The sequence below is a fragment of the Phymastichus coffea genome, unplaced genomic scaffold (genome assembly GCF_024137745.1).
Source record: "Phymastichus coffea isolate CEN01 unplaced genomic scaffold, Cenicafe_Pcof_1.1 PCOF00104, whole genome shotgun sequence".
In the NCBI taxonomy this organism is placed as follows: Eukaryota; Metazoa; Arthropoda; class Insecta; order Hymenoptera; family Eulophidae; genus Phymastichus; species Phymastichus coffea.
In genome coordinates, this window is record NW_026706915.1 from 315,780 (window position 1) to 333,091 (window position 17,312).

At 39.6% G+C, this 17,312-nt stretch overlaps 1 protein-coding gene across 1 annotated transcript in view; it reads left to right on the plus strand.

Annotated features, from left to right (window-relative positions):
• The window catches only part of LOC131670228 (zwei Ig domain protein zig-8-like), a 216,703-nt gene that overhangs the window by 158,613 nt on the left and 40,778 nt on the right, over window positions 1-17,312 (plus strand). The window contains exon 4 of the mRNA XM_058945657.1: window positions 1,303-1,513. Coding sequence (XP_058801640.1) covers window positions 1,303-1,513 — 211 coding nt within the window. The remainder of the gene's footprint in view (window positions 1-1,302; window positions 1,514-17,312) is intronic.

Genomic DNA, 17,312 nt, shown 5'->3' on the forward strand with positions numbered 1-17,312 from the left:
TGGCTTCACGCCACGCAAACGAATATAAAATGCCAATCCAATTTAGTTACGCAGGAAATACTGCGCAAATCCAATCGTCGCCGACGGTTTTTCTTCCACCATGGGGCCCGACGCCGCGTAGTGGTGCGCACGTTTCCTAGGCAGTAGCAGCAGCAGCAGCAGCAGCGGCAGCGGCAACTCTAATGTATCTCGTAAAATAACGTTAGAGATATTAAAAGTCCAGAACGGAGATGTTCCTGCGATAGAACAGCTTGCGTCTGCTCGTGTAAATCACAAAAAAATGTGCTGCTTGCGGTCGCCACTATAATGAGACTGTGGCTAACTAAATATTATTTCTCGAGATATGCTTATATATATCCGGCAATTTCAATCATGGAAATCAAGTTCTGAAATTTACGAAAAAAATTATTTGTTTAGTCACGGTTTTGGTTATATCGAATTTCTGATTATATTTTATACGTAGATAGATCTTCAAAAATTCACTAATTTTTCAGTTCTCTCAATTTGCTCTGTAGTTTGAAAAGCATTTGACTAGAATTATCAACATTCGAGCGAATATACAGTTTGAGTCTGATTAGATTCAGTAGTTACAATTTCCAAATACACATGTGCATATATGTAAGCTGCCTCGGTCAATACAGGATCCGATAATAACAATAACGTTGAATAATCTGAAATAACAACGAAAATGTTATTAAACTTGTAAATAAACTTCCAGCGTAAGTGCCCTACTGTTTTTCTATAATTCCACTTTATTTCACCATAGGAAGCAAAGATAATTGTTATTGCGTGACAACTCAATATTTCTTTATCTACCAAATGTGCAAGTATGATAAAGAAATACATAACTGTCAGTAAAAATATTCTTTGCTGCATTTCAAACACATTTTGCAATATCAATGGAAATGTTAAAAGAGCGCTCGACCAGCATGCAAAGTACAAGTACAAAGCAGCAGGTATAGGCTATATTGGCTTTTGTCACGCGCAGCTATCGGCCGGCCACAGGCTATTTTTCAGCGACGCCCATCAGCTGGCCCGCACGCCTCCGAAGGCATGCGCGCGCATTAATACGGCACATTTGCGGCAACGTACGCGTGTGCCAGGCAGGGAGAGCAAATTGAACAATCTGGCTGCCCTCTTGCAGCGCGTCGATTCTCACGAGCACCGCAAATCGAACGAAGCAATCGTCAGAGACGATTACGCTTCCGGCCGCAGCGCGCGATGGCGAATATATGTACTCGTATAGCCGTGGCGTTCGCACATACATTATATAAACGTGTTGGCTTGCTGGTCTGATTACAGGTGTCGTGGATGAGGAAACGAGACATGCACATCCTGAGCGCAGGTATTGCCATGTACACCTCGGACCTGAGGTTTCAAGTGATCCACCCGGATAAATCGGAGAATTGGACGCTACAGATCAAGTCGCCTCAGCAACGCGACTCGGGCATTTACGAATGCCAGGTCAGCACCGAGCCCAAGATGTACCTCAACTACACCCTTAACGTCGTCGGTGAGTGAATTATTCAAGCACTTCCTCTCCAGCTCCCCTCCACCTTCACCTCACTCCCTCATCTTCGTTTTGCAACGACAGCTGCTCCCACTCGCGACAGCTCCTTCTGCACGTCGCAGGACCCCCTTTAGTTCTTGCTTTATTTTTCTTTTTTTCACCCCCCCCCCCCTCGCTTCCCTCAAACAATGATGATCCTTCCGCTGCAGGCAGCCAGAACTTCCCCTATTGTACTCGGGGCAGCAGCCGGACATCGTATATACGTACACACAGATAGCGAGTGGGTAGCTTCTTACTTATGGCCTAGCCTTCATCTATCTCTCGACTCGACACGACATTCTTGTTCGCGGTGCCAGATAAGTGCGTGTTTCCTCTTCTACCTCGCCGTCGATGAAAGACAAAGAGAAAGGGAACTATAAGTAACGAACTGTTAAATTTGTTATTATTGCTAGATATACACCATGATACGCGAACCGTCCTGATAATAAATATGTATTGACATTTTTAAACTGCACTTCTGGCTCTCTTCCTGCTTATTTTCTAAAATGTTACAGCGCCGGAGAAGACGGTATCAGGGTCATTGGCAACTTTTTGAATTCGCAAATACTCGAAATTCTAGCTAACAAAATGATATGCATGATTTGTCAATTTGAATACCTATTTATTATTTTGTTTATTTTTCTTTTAACAACTCTGGATTCAAATGTGTTACACCCTCAAGATATTCGTCGAGCTGCTTGGTACCATTAAAAAATTGATTAACCTTGAATCACTTATCAAGGATTATGAGGATAATAGGTTAGCTCTATCTCACCGCAGTAACTAGTAATTTAAACTTGCATGTACCAAATACATGGTTCCTAGGCTACCTTTCGATCAAAACACCCGATAAATGTATAAGTAGCTATTTTCGCCTCTTTGAGACTATAGTAATTCATGCAAAGTTGATTTTTTAATTATTAGATGACTCCAGTCGAATTCGAACAACCGCAAATGGAAAGTTCGAGCATTTTAGCCCAAAAAAGAAAAAAAGTAATAAAAGCAAAACTTCAAAGACTCAACATTATCTAGTTCTGAACGATATGACATAGCGTGAGCTCATCTAAAACGAACTTGCTCTCGCAACTATACCAAACGAATCCTTAGAACGTCGTCGTGCCAAAAGTAATAAGGCGCAGCACTGTAAATCTCAGTCCCGGTCTGCGAAAGGATTGCGCAACGATAAAAGCCAAACGAAAGCTCGCTACGCCAAGGGAGAAGTAAAGCAGAGAAGAAACTATGGAGTGAAAGAGATGGAGAAATCGGATTAAGCTTCCTCTGCTAATTGCACTTGTCGAAGCTCACTCATAGATGATTCCACCAAGAATTTCGGTAGTCGATGTAGTCGTTGTCGCTCTCTCCTTCTCTAATGCTAAACTTCCTCTTTGTAACAGAACCAATTTAAACTTGTACTAGTTACTTTAACGTTTCGATGTATATGTGATGGATTATTTAATACTCCGTTGTTGTGTGCAACTGTTAGGTTAATGAATATATTCGTTGTTATGTTTTTGTGCTTTTTTTGGAGCGGTGAAATCAGGTCAACCGATAATCCACGTTAGTAAAGCAAAAATTCACATCTGGCTCGCGAGAGAGAGAGAAAGATTGATAATCTGGGCGTTATTCAATGCAAAGCAAAATTTTCATATTGCACCACGAATAACGCTCGCTCAGTATGCAACAGCGGACGGATTCAATTGACTTTAATAAGTTTCAGTTTTGGTCGCATACCCCGTAATTTCTCCGAGTCGACCTCCTTTGACCCATTTCAGCTCCTGGCTTCAAACTTGATTATTGTTGCAATGGTATTCTCTCTCGTTCTCTATTTCAGGTATCAATATTTGAAAACTAATCTTCCATATGGACCATTTTCCTCATGGAGCAATTGAATTTATTCTGTCAAATAAATGATTATCAATATAGTCTGCGGCGCCATTGTTTTCTTTCTGTTGATATTCATACTTAATGAGAATGATGATATGTAGCATCAATTATATACCGATATTCACCTTTCGATAATAAATTACACAATTTTACATCTTCAATTGTGAAATTATGTCATAATAACGTTATGTCACATTTTAATTCAACTCAAAAAAGCTTTAATTTCAGTTCCTGGCATTGGTGAATTTGTTGATTGCACAATACTAAAAGTCATAAGCTAGCTTGTTGACTAAAATTGATTAATTGCAATTTATATTGAAATATTTACCTTCAGATTGAATCGCCTATAAACGTAAATAAAGTGAAACAAACGTTCACCAATCAATACGAAAAGAAACAAAAATTCATACGAGAAACGCATGGAAATACATGCATGAAAAATGTCAAACTTGAGTAAAAAATATCTACAAGTAAGGAAAGAGAAGGCATAACAAAGTTATAAAACCAACAAGATAACGCACAGATACGCTTGCAACAGAGGAAGAAGTTGACGACGTGAAGCATAGCAGCAGCAGTACACTGCGCTGATTATCACAGTCCCCGTGCGCACTTGTCATTCCGCCTGGCGCGACGTTGATCTCGCCTCCTTGAAGATGCAAGTGGGCCCTGAGATTGGAGTTCGCAGCTGCAATTTTAATATCTCAATCGAGGGCACAAGCCTAGGCTCCGTAAGGTTACTTGCTTCACTGTTCAGCCACCTGACGCGCTAAATCCCCCCCTTCCTTCTCCTCCTTTCTGCCATATACCTTTCCTCGCAACCATGCTCAAGACGATTATCTTGACCCTCCTCTAAACGGCACGCCCGCACCCTCGTAAATACATCGGAATTCACCTGCTGAAATACGATGCAGCACTTGTTGCGATAATACAGGCCGCGTGCTTTATGAACACTTGCGTATACGCTGGTCTAACGTCAGGTTTATTAAGGCAAGATATTACCTGGCTGACTGTACTGGCCTTTCTCAAGCATGTACGCTTTAATTCAAGCTCTTGCTTGCTGCTCGGGGATACGACTAACACAGATGTTTTAAGCCTTGTGACAGCAAAGTGATAAAATGCCTACGTTTGGTAGGTTGCGACATCTAAATTTAACTTGGTTGCGGAACGATATCTCGCTGCCCATCCAATGGGCAACAATTCATTTTGAAAAACCAGCTTCGACCTGTTAACAAAATCGTTCCCAATTCATAAGCATGAGCGCTGCACTGTCATTTTCTTGGCCATGTAACGACGACGTACACAAGCTATAAGTAGAACAACCAGGTCATAGTCAGACGAAGGTATATTATCATGAGCTACACGAGCACGAGCGAGCGTGCTTGATCAAAATGCACTCTGCTTTGCGACTGCTAATGTCTCATTTCGTAGCTAACGATGACATCGATTACCTAGTATCTTTCGTATTAAAGTCGTGTCCCATATCCTTCCAACTCTGACGACCTATAGCTTTATATTTCTATACATATTTCAGAAATGCAGAATCCTCATACTTGCCGGGCTTCTTATTAATTAACGACTCGTCTCGGGATAATAACCTTATAGACGTTTTACCTACACAAGATCATCGTGTAAGACGTCCTGCGGTTAAGCCTCGTTAAAGCTTCCCTTGACGTGGAGCGTAATTGAATATATACATAACGAAAGAGCCGAGTGGCATGATCGTTCTAAAAATTATTTGCATACTCGTAGTTTTCGAAAGAGTTAAAAAAAAACAATTACTTTGCTTTTTTCTCGTTTTTTTAGCGATGTACATATATATGATTACTAATATAACATCAGTATAATTGGATATTTTTTAGAAACTTTTCAAAAAATTTTTGTAATCCAAGCCTGTAATTATGATGTTTAATTAACGAGCATATCATTTAGGTTCCTAATTAGATTTGCTTAAATTATTGTTGAACGTTAGATGGCAGTTAATTATTCATTAAAACGTTTTGCGAATAGAATTTATGTCGATAAAAGATATCAATTAGTTTATTAATTATAGAATTCCAACTAGTTTCGAGTGAAATGAAAGATTGAAAAGTGAATGAGATATAAAATACAGCAAATCTACTTTGATACAAACAAGATATTTAACGATCGCTTATCCATAATTCATTCGTCGATTGACGAATCAAGTTGAAGCGAATAAGCAGGCGGGTTAAAAGCTAACACAGAAGCAAAAAATCCAGTCCTTAATGAAAGTGCTGAATAAATGATCAAGCGGATTTGCAGATTAATTACCAATAAGCTCGGTAAGTAATTGCTAATCCAGATAGGAAAAAAATTAATTGATATTTGAACGGTATGCTCCTGTACCATTGAACCCATAACGGACTGAGATGTAGAAGTGCGAAGCGCAAACATCGTAGCTTAACCGTGTTTTTAATGGAGAGCGCGTTGATAGTAAAAAAGAGACGCGAAAATGGCCTTCGAAAGCTCACTCGCGCGTAGAGGAAAAGAGACGAAGCGGGAGAAAGAGAGAGTAAAAAAAGAGACGATAAAAAGAAGGGAGTAGCACTAAGGGCACTGTTGAAATAACCGTTTGCTTTATAGCGTGTGCGTTAGCGAGAGAGAGAGAGAGAGAGAGAGAGAGAGAAAATCAGGGAAGCGGTAATTTCTAATCGATAATAGTCACGGCAGGCGAAGTTATCGGCCCGAAAGAGGAAATTCGCTGCTCACTCGCAGCGAAGTGCTTTCTCCGGGGGCGATCTTGTAAAGACGTCTGTAACAATTTGTTGAAAACGGGGGGTGGAAGCTGAACAAGTGTCGGAATAGCTTTTAAGAGAGTTGTTACTCGCCTCGTGCTAGAAATAGGATCCTTTGGCTTTTCATTTTTTCCTCTTTTTTTATATACGATTTTTATAGAACACACATACATCCGCTCACATGTGTATTATGTTTTGATATCACCGTATGTCATTGGACTAATTCTAGCCCTGGACTCGAGAAATATGTCGGTCAGGCGATTGGACACTCGAACCCGTTAGCCTGTTTTACGCTGGTGCAGCATCCTATATCGTTGAGAGCTTTTTTTTACGAGTAGAATTTTGTAGTGTTTTCTCACGGTTATTGAATTCGCTGTTATTAAATTTTTTATTGGCGATTTGGCCATTTTCTGATAGATTTGAAAATTCCTCCAGTCTATAATATCCCTCAAAATATTAGCGTTGTTCCAGTGCAATTTTACTTTTTACTGTTTTATCTTTTACATTAAAATTACAGAAATGTGAAAGTGATTATTCTACATATAGATACAATATACATACATTTTTTGGAGATATAAAGATTTAGGTAATGATTTAATTCTTTTTTAATTTCATTCAATATTTATTTTATACGCTTTCACTTTTTGTCAGGACAACTAGTTAGGGGCGAGAAAAAGTAATGTATTGTGATTGCATCTATATGGGACAATACCATTCTTGAATGATGAAGCTCAAAATCATTATTTAAAAATTTTAAATGATTGATAACTTATAAGCTCGTGAAAGTTATCTAACTTTTCATTTATTTATCATTAGATTAATATAATAATAGCAGCCTGACAAGAAAAATAATAAAAGAGCACAGCATAAATACATAGTTTTTTCATAAAATAAATAGAATATGCAAATAGAAATTTATTTTCCGATATTTATATAGTTGATCGATCATAAAATACGTATAATATAATGAAAATATAAAATAAGTTGTTTGAGCAAAACAAGGCATATTTTCAATAAATACTCAATAGCTAAATCCTCAAATCAGTTACAAAATAACTATTTTCTCTAGTGTTTACAAATAATCAATGCCTATCCACTCAGCAATACCGCCTTCTTGGAAACTCTTGTATAATTTGTTGCATAAACTGTTTCCTTGAGAAAACGTATCAATCAATCGGAATACGCAGCTGCATCGAGTCTCGATAACTCAGCGTAAAAGAAGTATGTTTTTTTAGTTTAGAAAGAAAAGCATCACTAGGTTAATAGCATCATAAACTCAAAGCTTTTCCTCGACTTTCATTATTACGATGCTCTTGTCGATTTTGCATTGCCAGTTTTCTTTAAGCGCCAAACCTGATTTTTCTCTTTTTTTTTCTCTCTCTCTCTTGTGCTCTCGCGTGTTCTAAAGTAAAGCATGCGACACAATACTTTGGTGCACGCTCAGTATTATTAAATTTCACAAGGAAAGCATGAGATTATCACGCTTGCAACAAGCGCAAGAGAGAGAATACGACCACTTTAAATAAACTAGGGAGAGCAAGCGAAATGGGCCACCACTATAGCTCGCGAGATTAAAATTGTCCGTCCTTTAACGCCTCATTGCCTCGCCTTTTCATCTATAAACCAAAGTTAGCTCTTTCTTTTTTCTTTTGTGCGCAAGCGAAGAGAAACGTCTCCGTTTAACGAGTCCGCTTTCAACGGGGATAGAAGACCAATCGTTGTGCGTCTGAAATTGACCGTATTGACGAACAATGCGTATACCGGGCTTATAGGAAACGAAGCTGGTAACCAAAGAGAAAGCGAGGAAAAAGGGGTATATATATATATATATATATATATATATATATATATATATATATATATATATATATATACCTACCTCCCGAAGTAAAAAGCGCGTTGATGGCTGGATTAGGGTCGCTCAGCTTGGACACTGCAGACTTTTGTGCAAGATATTTTTGTGGTGTGGTTTCTCTTTTTTCCCCTTTTCGAATTCTTTACAGCTCTGCAAAAGCTTAGAAAAGCATTTGAGCAATGATTTCTCATCTGTGCGTGTATTTGACAATGCGAAAATTCGCTGACGCCTTAGCTACCGAGCGTTTGTCCAAAGAACAAATTGCTCGCATAATATGAAGCCTTTAAAATTTATCTCGCTTAAATTAAATCAATTTAATTACGTCGCTCGAAGAATTTAAGATGCTATCAAAGCAGCGTGGAATGGAATTTGAAGCACTTAAATAAATATCACGCGGTTAAGTAACATTTGATTCAGCAAATTCAAATCGTTCAACAAATATGAATCCCTGCGCGTCAGCGTAATAAAACAGATTGAAAGATTTCTCGATCGCAAACGGATTATCGTGATGGAAGCTCAGAGAAGCCGATGTGAGATTGCTTAACGAAGTAGCGGCGCACACTGTGAAAACAATGAATGCATCTCACGAAGCTCCATGTGACGGCCTCGTTAACGTATATACGCCACGATGCTGTAGCGATACAAACAGCAAAGAGCGAGAGGCAGGCGAGCTTCCTCTCAATGACGAATCTCGTGCTCGCTCGCGAAACTAAGCCAATAGCTCGAGCGCACAGGCAGTATTCAAGTGGCGAAGACGCCGGCTAAGATAAGACGTCGACGCGCGAGCACTAGCGAACTGCTTCAGTAATTAATTGAATTAATGAAGGGACCATTAATTACTGCCTCGCTTGCTCTTTGCAGCCAGCCGCCTTTACTGCTCGCGATTAATATTAAAAGGCTGATGCAGTTGCGCGCTGACGAGGCGCCTATCGATCCGCGCGCGCCCCCACACATTTTGGTTTCTCTATCGAGCGTTACGGCGAAATCATTATAGGCAGCGGCGGCGGCGTCGACGGCGGCGCGATGCAATAATCGCGCGCCTGATGAGCCCGAAAATTCTACGTTCAAATGTCCCTGGAGATGAACTGATTTCCCACCTGCGTCGACCTGCCAAATTAACGCTTAAATGCTATTCTACGTCGCTCTCTAGCTGTACGCGTTTAGCTTACTTGCCGTGGCTTGCAAGCTTGATAATGTATTGACGAGTTTGTCACGGTTTTCAATTTTCACCGTATCGAAATTGAAATTTCATTTTGGGTTTCCTTTTCTGTTTTCAACTGTTTGTGTCGCTCCACTCTTTTGTATTCGGAAATGTTGCTCACGACTGGAAAACCAATTACTGATTTTTTTGCGAGACTTGGTTGGATTGGTAAATTGTGTATATTTTTTCGGTGGTCTGTAATTTTTTAATTCAGTTTTGAAAGACTAAATTATACAATGAAATAATATTGCCGTTTTGTCTGGCGATATGCTGCAATAGAGAATAAGAGACAGTTTTTGTTTATTTTTATTAATGGGTTTTATAGGTCTGACAAGAATTATATTCCGTCACTAATTGTGAATGATATGAAAATAAAGCCGGCGTTATTTGACTTTTGTTGAGTGATAATTGATTGGTTAGAGAAGAATAATGAAATTTTTGTCGAATCAAATATAATGAAATGCATTCGATATTCGTTTTCCAATGACACCTGGGCTCTTTTTTGTTCAAAACATTAGCTGCGTTATTCGTTAAAGTCTAAAGTTGTCAACGTACAAACAATATTTTCAATGAATAACGTCAGCATTGAGTTGCATTAATAAATTAGAGAGAGAATTTCATCAATCTATTAAAAAAACGAGAGGCTGGTTTATACACCTCTGTAAAAGGAAACACATTTATTGCGTGCAGGAAATTTGTGTATTTATTCATAATGAAGTAATAACAAAACTAACAATAAATTTTTGACACAAAAATAATAAAGATACTAGAGAGGCTAAAATCATATAATCTTGATCGTGATTAACAGGAAAAATGTTATTGATAAGAATTTATGTATTACAATGCATTACATTAAATCCTGATACAAAAAACATTTATTTTAATAAATACATAGTTCAAACCGAAAATAAAATAAATTTTAACGTTAAATTGCTTCTATAAAAAGAAAAAAAAGAATTAGGTAAAACGGAACTTTGAAAATGTCGTGCATGCAGAAGGAAAAGGTCAATAGAATATTTGATGCTTTCGAGGTAGCTTTACCGCATTATCGCTTTATCAGATAAAGAAAAAAGACAAGAATCAAAGGAAGAAAGAGCGCGCGAGAAAGAAAGAAAGAGAGAGCAGAGAAATGCCGGCGAAACGACAATCCTCGAAGTAGAGGAAGCAAGTGCGCTGTGATAAATCACGAGTGAAGAGGCTCAAAAGTCTGCGCACCCGAAAAATCTTGGTGGCTTTGCACTTTCAGCTGCTACTGCTCTCCTGCACGCGCCTCTTATTTCTACCAAGCCGTAATACAAACGAGTTACAGATGCATTCTTTTTCTTCGTTTCTTCTGACTCGTCTTGCTCACCTTTACAGTCACTTTCATTTCACGCTGCGAGCTTAACAACTGTATATTAACATTTCTGATTTTTAGCTAACATACAAGCAAGAGAGGAATTTATAGTGCAGCTGCAACTGGAAAAGTGCTCATCAATAAATCAAGTGGATTAATGACGTCGCGGCGCGCGCAAGCGTTAAATTCAACCAGATGAGAATTACGATTGGCCGTGGAGGATTTGCCGCGGGGATAGTTTTTTTATTTGTCTTGCGCGAGGAGCTTTAAAAAATGTGCTTCGGTTCTGCTGTGCGCAATATTTTGCCAAACGCCTGTATTAAGTAAGAGTGCACTTGGGCGTAAAATACTAGTAGCGTGGGAATTGGTTTGGGCAGCGTACGCGCGCGCGCGTGCACGATCTGCTGATGCGCTCTGAATTAATGAAGTCACGATTAGGAACGACGAATGAATTGCAATTCTTTTCTTCCTCGCTGCTGCTCTTGCGCGTGGAAAATTCTCGGAGTTATCTGTTATCAGGGACATGCCTGCTTTACTTATTTGGAATTTTTTATGCGCTGTAGCGCGTCCGAATAAAATAAATTGAAGCAATAAATCGAAACTAAGGGTCATTAAAGATTATATTTTTATTATTGTGTTTTTATTGACGATGCATTACGCCGATATTAAAGATCGGATGGGAATTGCGAAACGTTCGAGAATGAGATTTTCAAAAGTCGACCAACTGTAAGCGAAGTCGGACACTTTCTATTAATCCCATCCGGCGAATCTCTTCAACTAACAACTAGTAACTTTTCCGTTTTAAACTTTTAACGAGCTCGATTATGATGAAAAATTGAAAATGTAAATAGATTATCGCTATCGTAACGTAAGAAAACTACCGTAATATCGTACAAAAAAATCCAAGTTGCCTCGAGTTTTCAATTTCTGATTAATCCTGCCGTATGGCAATAACAATAAATTTAACTTTAAAATGCTAACACTTCAAGTGGACCATCGGATAAACGTTATCAATTAGCTTTCGCAAACCTTTTTTTTCGGGATGACCACACCATTAAAAGATACTTCGCTTGGCTAAGAGGGTCATCGTCTGATCCACCCTCCATAAGCACTGGTCGTCACGAAAATCACATCATCCCTTGATATAAAAAAAGGGTCTCGAGTAAAAAGGACACGACGAACCTTGCAAGGTCACGTTCAGTATCCACGATAATCAAAGGCAGGCTCTCACTCGAATAGAAAAAAAGTGGCAAGAGACAATATAGCGTCAATGCAGCTGTCGTAGAAAGATACGAAAGGAAAAAAACGAAGATATATCTGCAAAGCAACCGAGAGAAAGGTAGAAGTGGGCCAAAAATTTCATTAGTGAGAAAGGATGAGCTGTAAAATCGCAAATGTGTGTTTTTAGTTCGGGCAAGATCAAAAGAAATATAGAAAACCTGTGCGAGGACCAGTGAAGATCAGAATTAAGCTGGCGACTAAGTGAAACGATATGTTATTTAGACGTTTCTTTTGCACGCTTCAAGAGAAAGTAGCGGATTAAATGGCTGCCCTTCCGCAGCTCGCGTGATTGGATTAATTTCCTAGGACGGCGTGTGTATTTGTCACGGAGTTTTTTAGTTTCGACAGCGCGAGGCTTCCCCTCCCTCTACGCCCCAACCCCCTTCTACTCCAGCTAATGACGTTTTTTTTCCGCTCTGCTCTGGTTGTACGCTTCGCGGGGATTTCGCACGCGGCGCGCCGAATGAACGACGTTAATATTTTTATCACTCTTCAACAAAGAAGAGGGATTTGGTGTGAAGATTAGATTTGCGTCTCCGTCTGAATTAAACAGTGGACAAGATAATAGGGACAAAGAAGTGATGGAGGTTCATCTTGAAATGCTTTCAAACGCCGTTCATAACAACATCTGCTTGTATTTATTATATTAGCGTATAATAACGGAAAACAAAAGAGAAATGGTTCGCGTTTCTTCCTTCCCATCCAAACGCCCTCCTTACATTCAAATACACATTACCGTTCTCTCTCGCTCTCTATCTCGACATTCGGAATAGCGTATACTTTATTCTTTTTTGCTTTCCTAAAAATAACCTAGATTTCAAATAACAGTAGCTCGCAAAGCAGACACGGAGGTTGTCCCTAGAAATCTCTTAAATTGGGAAGGAAAATACATAGCAAGAAGTCTCTTTCTGTCTCTGATACACCAGCACTTGGCGAGCGACGAGGCTGTATCTCCTAGGCATCCAGCCTGTTTGAGGACATAGCAGTCATAAAGAAGGATGACGACGTACATCCAAATTGTGCTGCCAGGCTACACACGCGCACACACGCGCACACAAACACACACATAAATATACATGTCGCGCATCGCGTCCACGACGAAATTGAATTCCACACCTGTTAGCCATTCAAAAAGCGGCCGCAGAATGGTTTAGCGTTGCCGCGTGTTATATAATGCACGCGAGAGTTGTTGACGTGCAGAAGGCGAGCGAGCGCGTACAACAATTGCGCTGCGCACAATCACCGTCCAGACAGACACTTTCAACGCACACTACTATGATTTCCACGAAATCACGCAACATCACCACGCACAAGCTATAAAATTACAAACGCCTGAGAATATATGATGCTGTACGTTCACAAAGTGAAGAAGAAAAAAACAATCAACTAAAGTTGGCAAAGCTTCCATCTTTTTTTCTCGCATTCTTTTCCATAGTCCGAGTAGAAGAGGATGGGATACATTTGATAAAACTATTTTATGCTTTCGTTTTGCTTGGCTGCAACGACTGGAAAAGAGTTTGTTTTGCGAAAGAGAATTTAAACTGGATTGAATGCGTCATATTTTTGAAGACAATTACTTCTTTTTTAAAACGGCGTGTTGTCAGATGCAACGTCGGATTGAATAACAATTCACTGAAATATCTTCATTCATAAGTACTTATTAGTAGAAACTTTTAAAAAACATTATGACATAATGGGTAATGATAAGTTTTATTTTTGTTGCTTACCTAAGACAATATATAAATTCATTAATTTCGACGGAACAACTTTTTGTATACTCTACTACCAATAAGTATTGATATTTGTTTGATTTTCTCACACCAGTCATAGATGTAATATCATTAGTGATTGTATATATTTCACATTGCTATTATCGATAGATCAAGTTCTACTATTTGCCTGTAAGAAATTATTTCGCATGAGCAATAATTTTTTGTTGTTAAAATGAATTCCTGATGAAGTTTCCTGTATTGTTTCTTCAGCATTTGATCAGATATAGAATTTCAGATTCTATAGAATTTCCTATTTATTGTATTTCATAATATAAATATTTGAAGCGCATCTGAACCCATCGGCATAATCCTGCGCTGAACTATGACGATGTCAGTTCGATTATCTTTTGGTTGCGCAGCGTTTCAACAGACTTTTCCATCGTTGATGTGACGACCTTGTATACGTTTTCCGTTCTGCAGGTTAGCCACATATAATTACGCATGTATCGAGGCAATTAAAAACCAAGTGCGTAACGAAAGCTCACATGAGCGTAATAATAGAAAGGCCAAATGACAATCGGAATGACAGTCCGAAACAATTGCCGTCCATCGCTCCCGAAATCGAATGGCATTTGGGATTTCAAGGGGCGATTTGCACCTAAATCATTTGCGATCAGTTTAATTACGTCATGACCACTACTGCCGTACGCCACGAATGAAATAATTAATTTTGTAGGCGATCGTATGTCTGATCGAATACTGTGCGCTACTACTTGTCGTTGTTATAATAACAGCAACAGCATCGATGCGTGACAGAAAATGAACAGAATTGCGCAGATGCAGTTTTTATCTCGGCATAATAAAAAATTTCTTATCGCGCTTAGCCTTCATATAAAGCTCTCCCTCGCCCTCCCCCCTAAGTCGAAACTCATAACCACTCCAAGTGCATCCGCCTTAGTGCAAAAGGCTTTTCCGCATGAAAAGTCGATAATGCGTAGGTACGTCGATGCTCCGGCAAACATGACAGTCACACTTGCTCGAGGCTACGCTGTGAATGAGAAATGTCTTCTTTCCCTATGGCCAGTTGCACTTACGCGCGTTTCTCCCAATACACACTCGAGCGAGCAGTATTGCACTCTGCTGCCGACGTTACATGCGTCGACAACTCTTGTCTCTCCCGTGCGTTACTCATTGTCAGACCGAGTCAATGTCACGTGACGATCCAGCCGCGTTCGCGGTTATGGCTTTGCTCGTTCGTGAAAGTTGCACCGCGAGCTACGCGGCATTACGGTAAATGTACAGCGCCGAAGCTCTCTTTTCCCCAGCGCGGGAATATGCGCGAGCGGCCAACTGGAAAATATTTGGCTACGTGTGGCTCGGCTGCCACCGCCTTGGATTCGCTGCTTGTTTATGCTTGTTTTAGGCGAAATGAAATTTTCGAACTCCGTGCTTGCTGCTGCAAATTTACCGACAAAAAGACGCTGCACTTTTCGTATCATATTGTAGACGTGTATTTCTTTCGACGAACTACGTTGCTTCCAACATATTTTTCAGCACGTGCGTGCGTGCGCGCGTGTGTGTGTGTGTGTGTGTGTGTGTATGTGTATGCGTGTCAGAATTTTACTTTTCAAGCCCCGAGCTCAGACTCTGCGGAGTTGCATTTTCTCGACCCGCAGCCAGAAGTTTGATTCATGCTCGCTGCGACACCATTTCAAGAAAAGATTCAGCTTTTAATTATCTGTGTTTCGATGTTTACAATTTTGCAATCGTGCAATTTGATTTCTCATGCATCCATTCAACATGAGAACAAAAGTTACTTCGTAGTTCCGAGGTCAAATGGTCAAATCTAAAAGCGGTATAAACAGGCACAAGCCATTCTTTATAATCCATCAATCGAAACTTTCTAAACGGAAAGTTGAAAACAAAAGGCCAACTGATCGATCCGCAAAACGATAAAACTCATTCCTCAAACGCGCGTGTAATTGGGGGGGGGGGGGGGGGGGGGGGGGTAAATGGCATAACAGCGGGGAAAAAAGTTAATTAAAATACGAGCAAACTAATAAATAAGAAATGAGTGTTGCAACAACGTTAGAGGCAGTTGGTATGCTATTTTAGGGCGAAGAGCCAAGCTCAATCGCGTAATAATGGTGGTATTCATTGCTACGCCAGCGCGTATAACGTGCCGGATTCCATAATTAACCCAGAGCTCTACGCAGAGGTATTAAAGTGAGCAGTACGCGAACATGAGTGAGATGACACGAGGAATTAGGTAAGCCTTAGTCGGAGATGGCAGATGATAGTGATTTCCCTCAAGCACGCGCACGTGTGTAATTTTCGCGTTGCGGTGTTTTTACAGTAGTCGTCTTGCATCGCAATTCTCGAAGTGTAAAACGTCTTGTTTTTGGAGAAAAATAAAAATGGACTTCACCTATTTCCTTCTCGCGTCTCAATTTTTATAATCAAACTTCAAATGCGTACGATCTGGACAAATGCCAAATAGGGATGGAACTTCCGAAGAAGTTTAAACGCGAAAGCGAAGAAGAGTCTTCGGAAATGTTTACACATCTGAGCAAACGTTTTAGCAGAAACACAGATAGCGACGATGCTGTATAGTACGTCGCGATCGCGGGAGATGACGAAATTTCATAAATATACATCGTCTAGTCGCTGGCTGGGCGTGCTATCGCAGGCACAGTAGTGAAAGTTTTTGGCTTACGCAGCCAACTCTCAATCCCAAGCGAACTCAGCTTTCACAGATGCAGTGTAGCAGAGCTTTAGAAAGTGCACACATAAAGGAAGAGCTTGCACTCGCGGGGTAGAGAACAAACGAGAGTGAGCGAGAGAGAGAGAGAGAGAACGAAAAGCCGCCGCTCGGAGATGTACAGCGCAAGTGGGAATAATAAAGTAAGAGCGCTCGGCACAAACATAGCTATGAGAGCAAAGCTAAGGAACCGAGAAACACACGATTACGGCTCTTAGCCATTGGAGCTAGGCCAGAGTTCGATCCTTCCCCAAATGGATTATACCGTTTCGTTTTTTTTCCTTTCTCCTTTTTTTTCCTTTCTCCTTTTTTTTTCTTTCTCCTTTTTTCCTTTTTTTTGCAAACAGAATAATGAGACCCGTCTCACTCGCGAATTAATCAACGAATTAGAAACAAAAGAAAAAAGACATCTGTTTTCGTGTGGGCATACGATATTTACAGGATCAGATTGAATAGTAAACGAATTAACGTGATAGGATAAATGACCTAATGTGTGTTTATGAATTTCCAAATACTATATATGCAATGGGAATTTCATTAGTGACAAAGAACTCGTTTACTGTTGTAAACAAGAGAGGAGGAAGTAACTTTCAGGTTGATGCAAGAAATGGTTAAACTTAGCTCAAAGTCATAAAGACTTTCGCACTACTCAAAACAACAATTATTTCTTCGAATTACAATGAAAGTGACACTTTCTTAGAAGCTGGGTCAACTTATCCGGAAACTATTTTCATTACTTTTCGATGCATAAATAAGACACTAAAAAACTTAAACGCAGCTGTAATTAATAAGAAACAATTACTATTTCCATTTTTATTTCAATTAACGTTCAAAATAATGTTTCTGACGATAAATAACAAAAGTTTCGAATAAGTAAAAGCGAAAAACCTATAAAACTTCACCAAAATTATTCTTAACCAGCTGGATTTTTGAGTTGCGAATTTTATTTAAGATTTTAGAAACTAATTAAAAACAGAAAT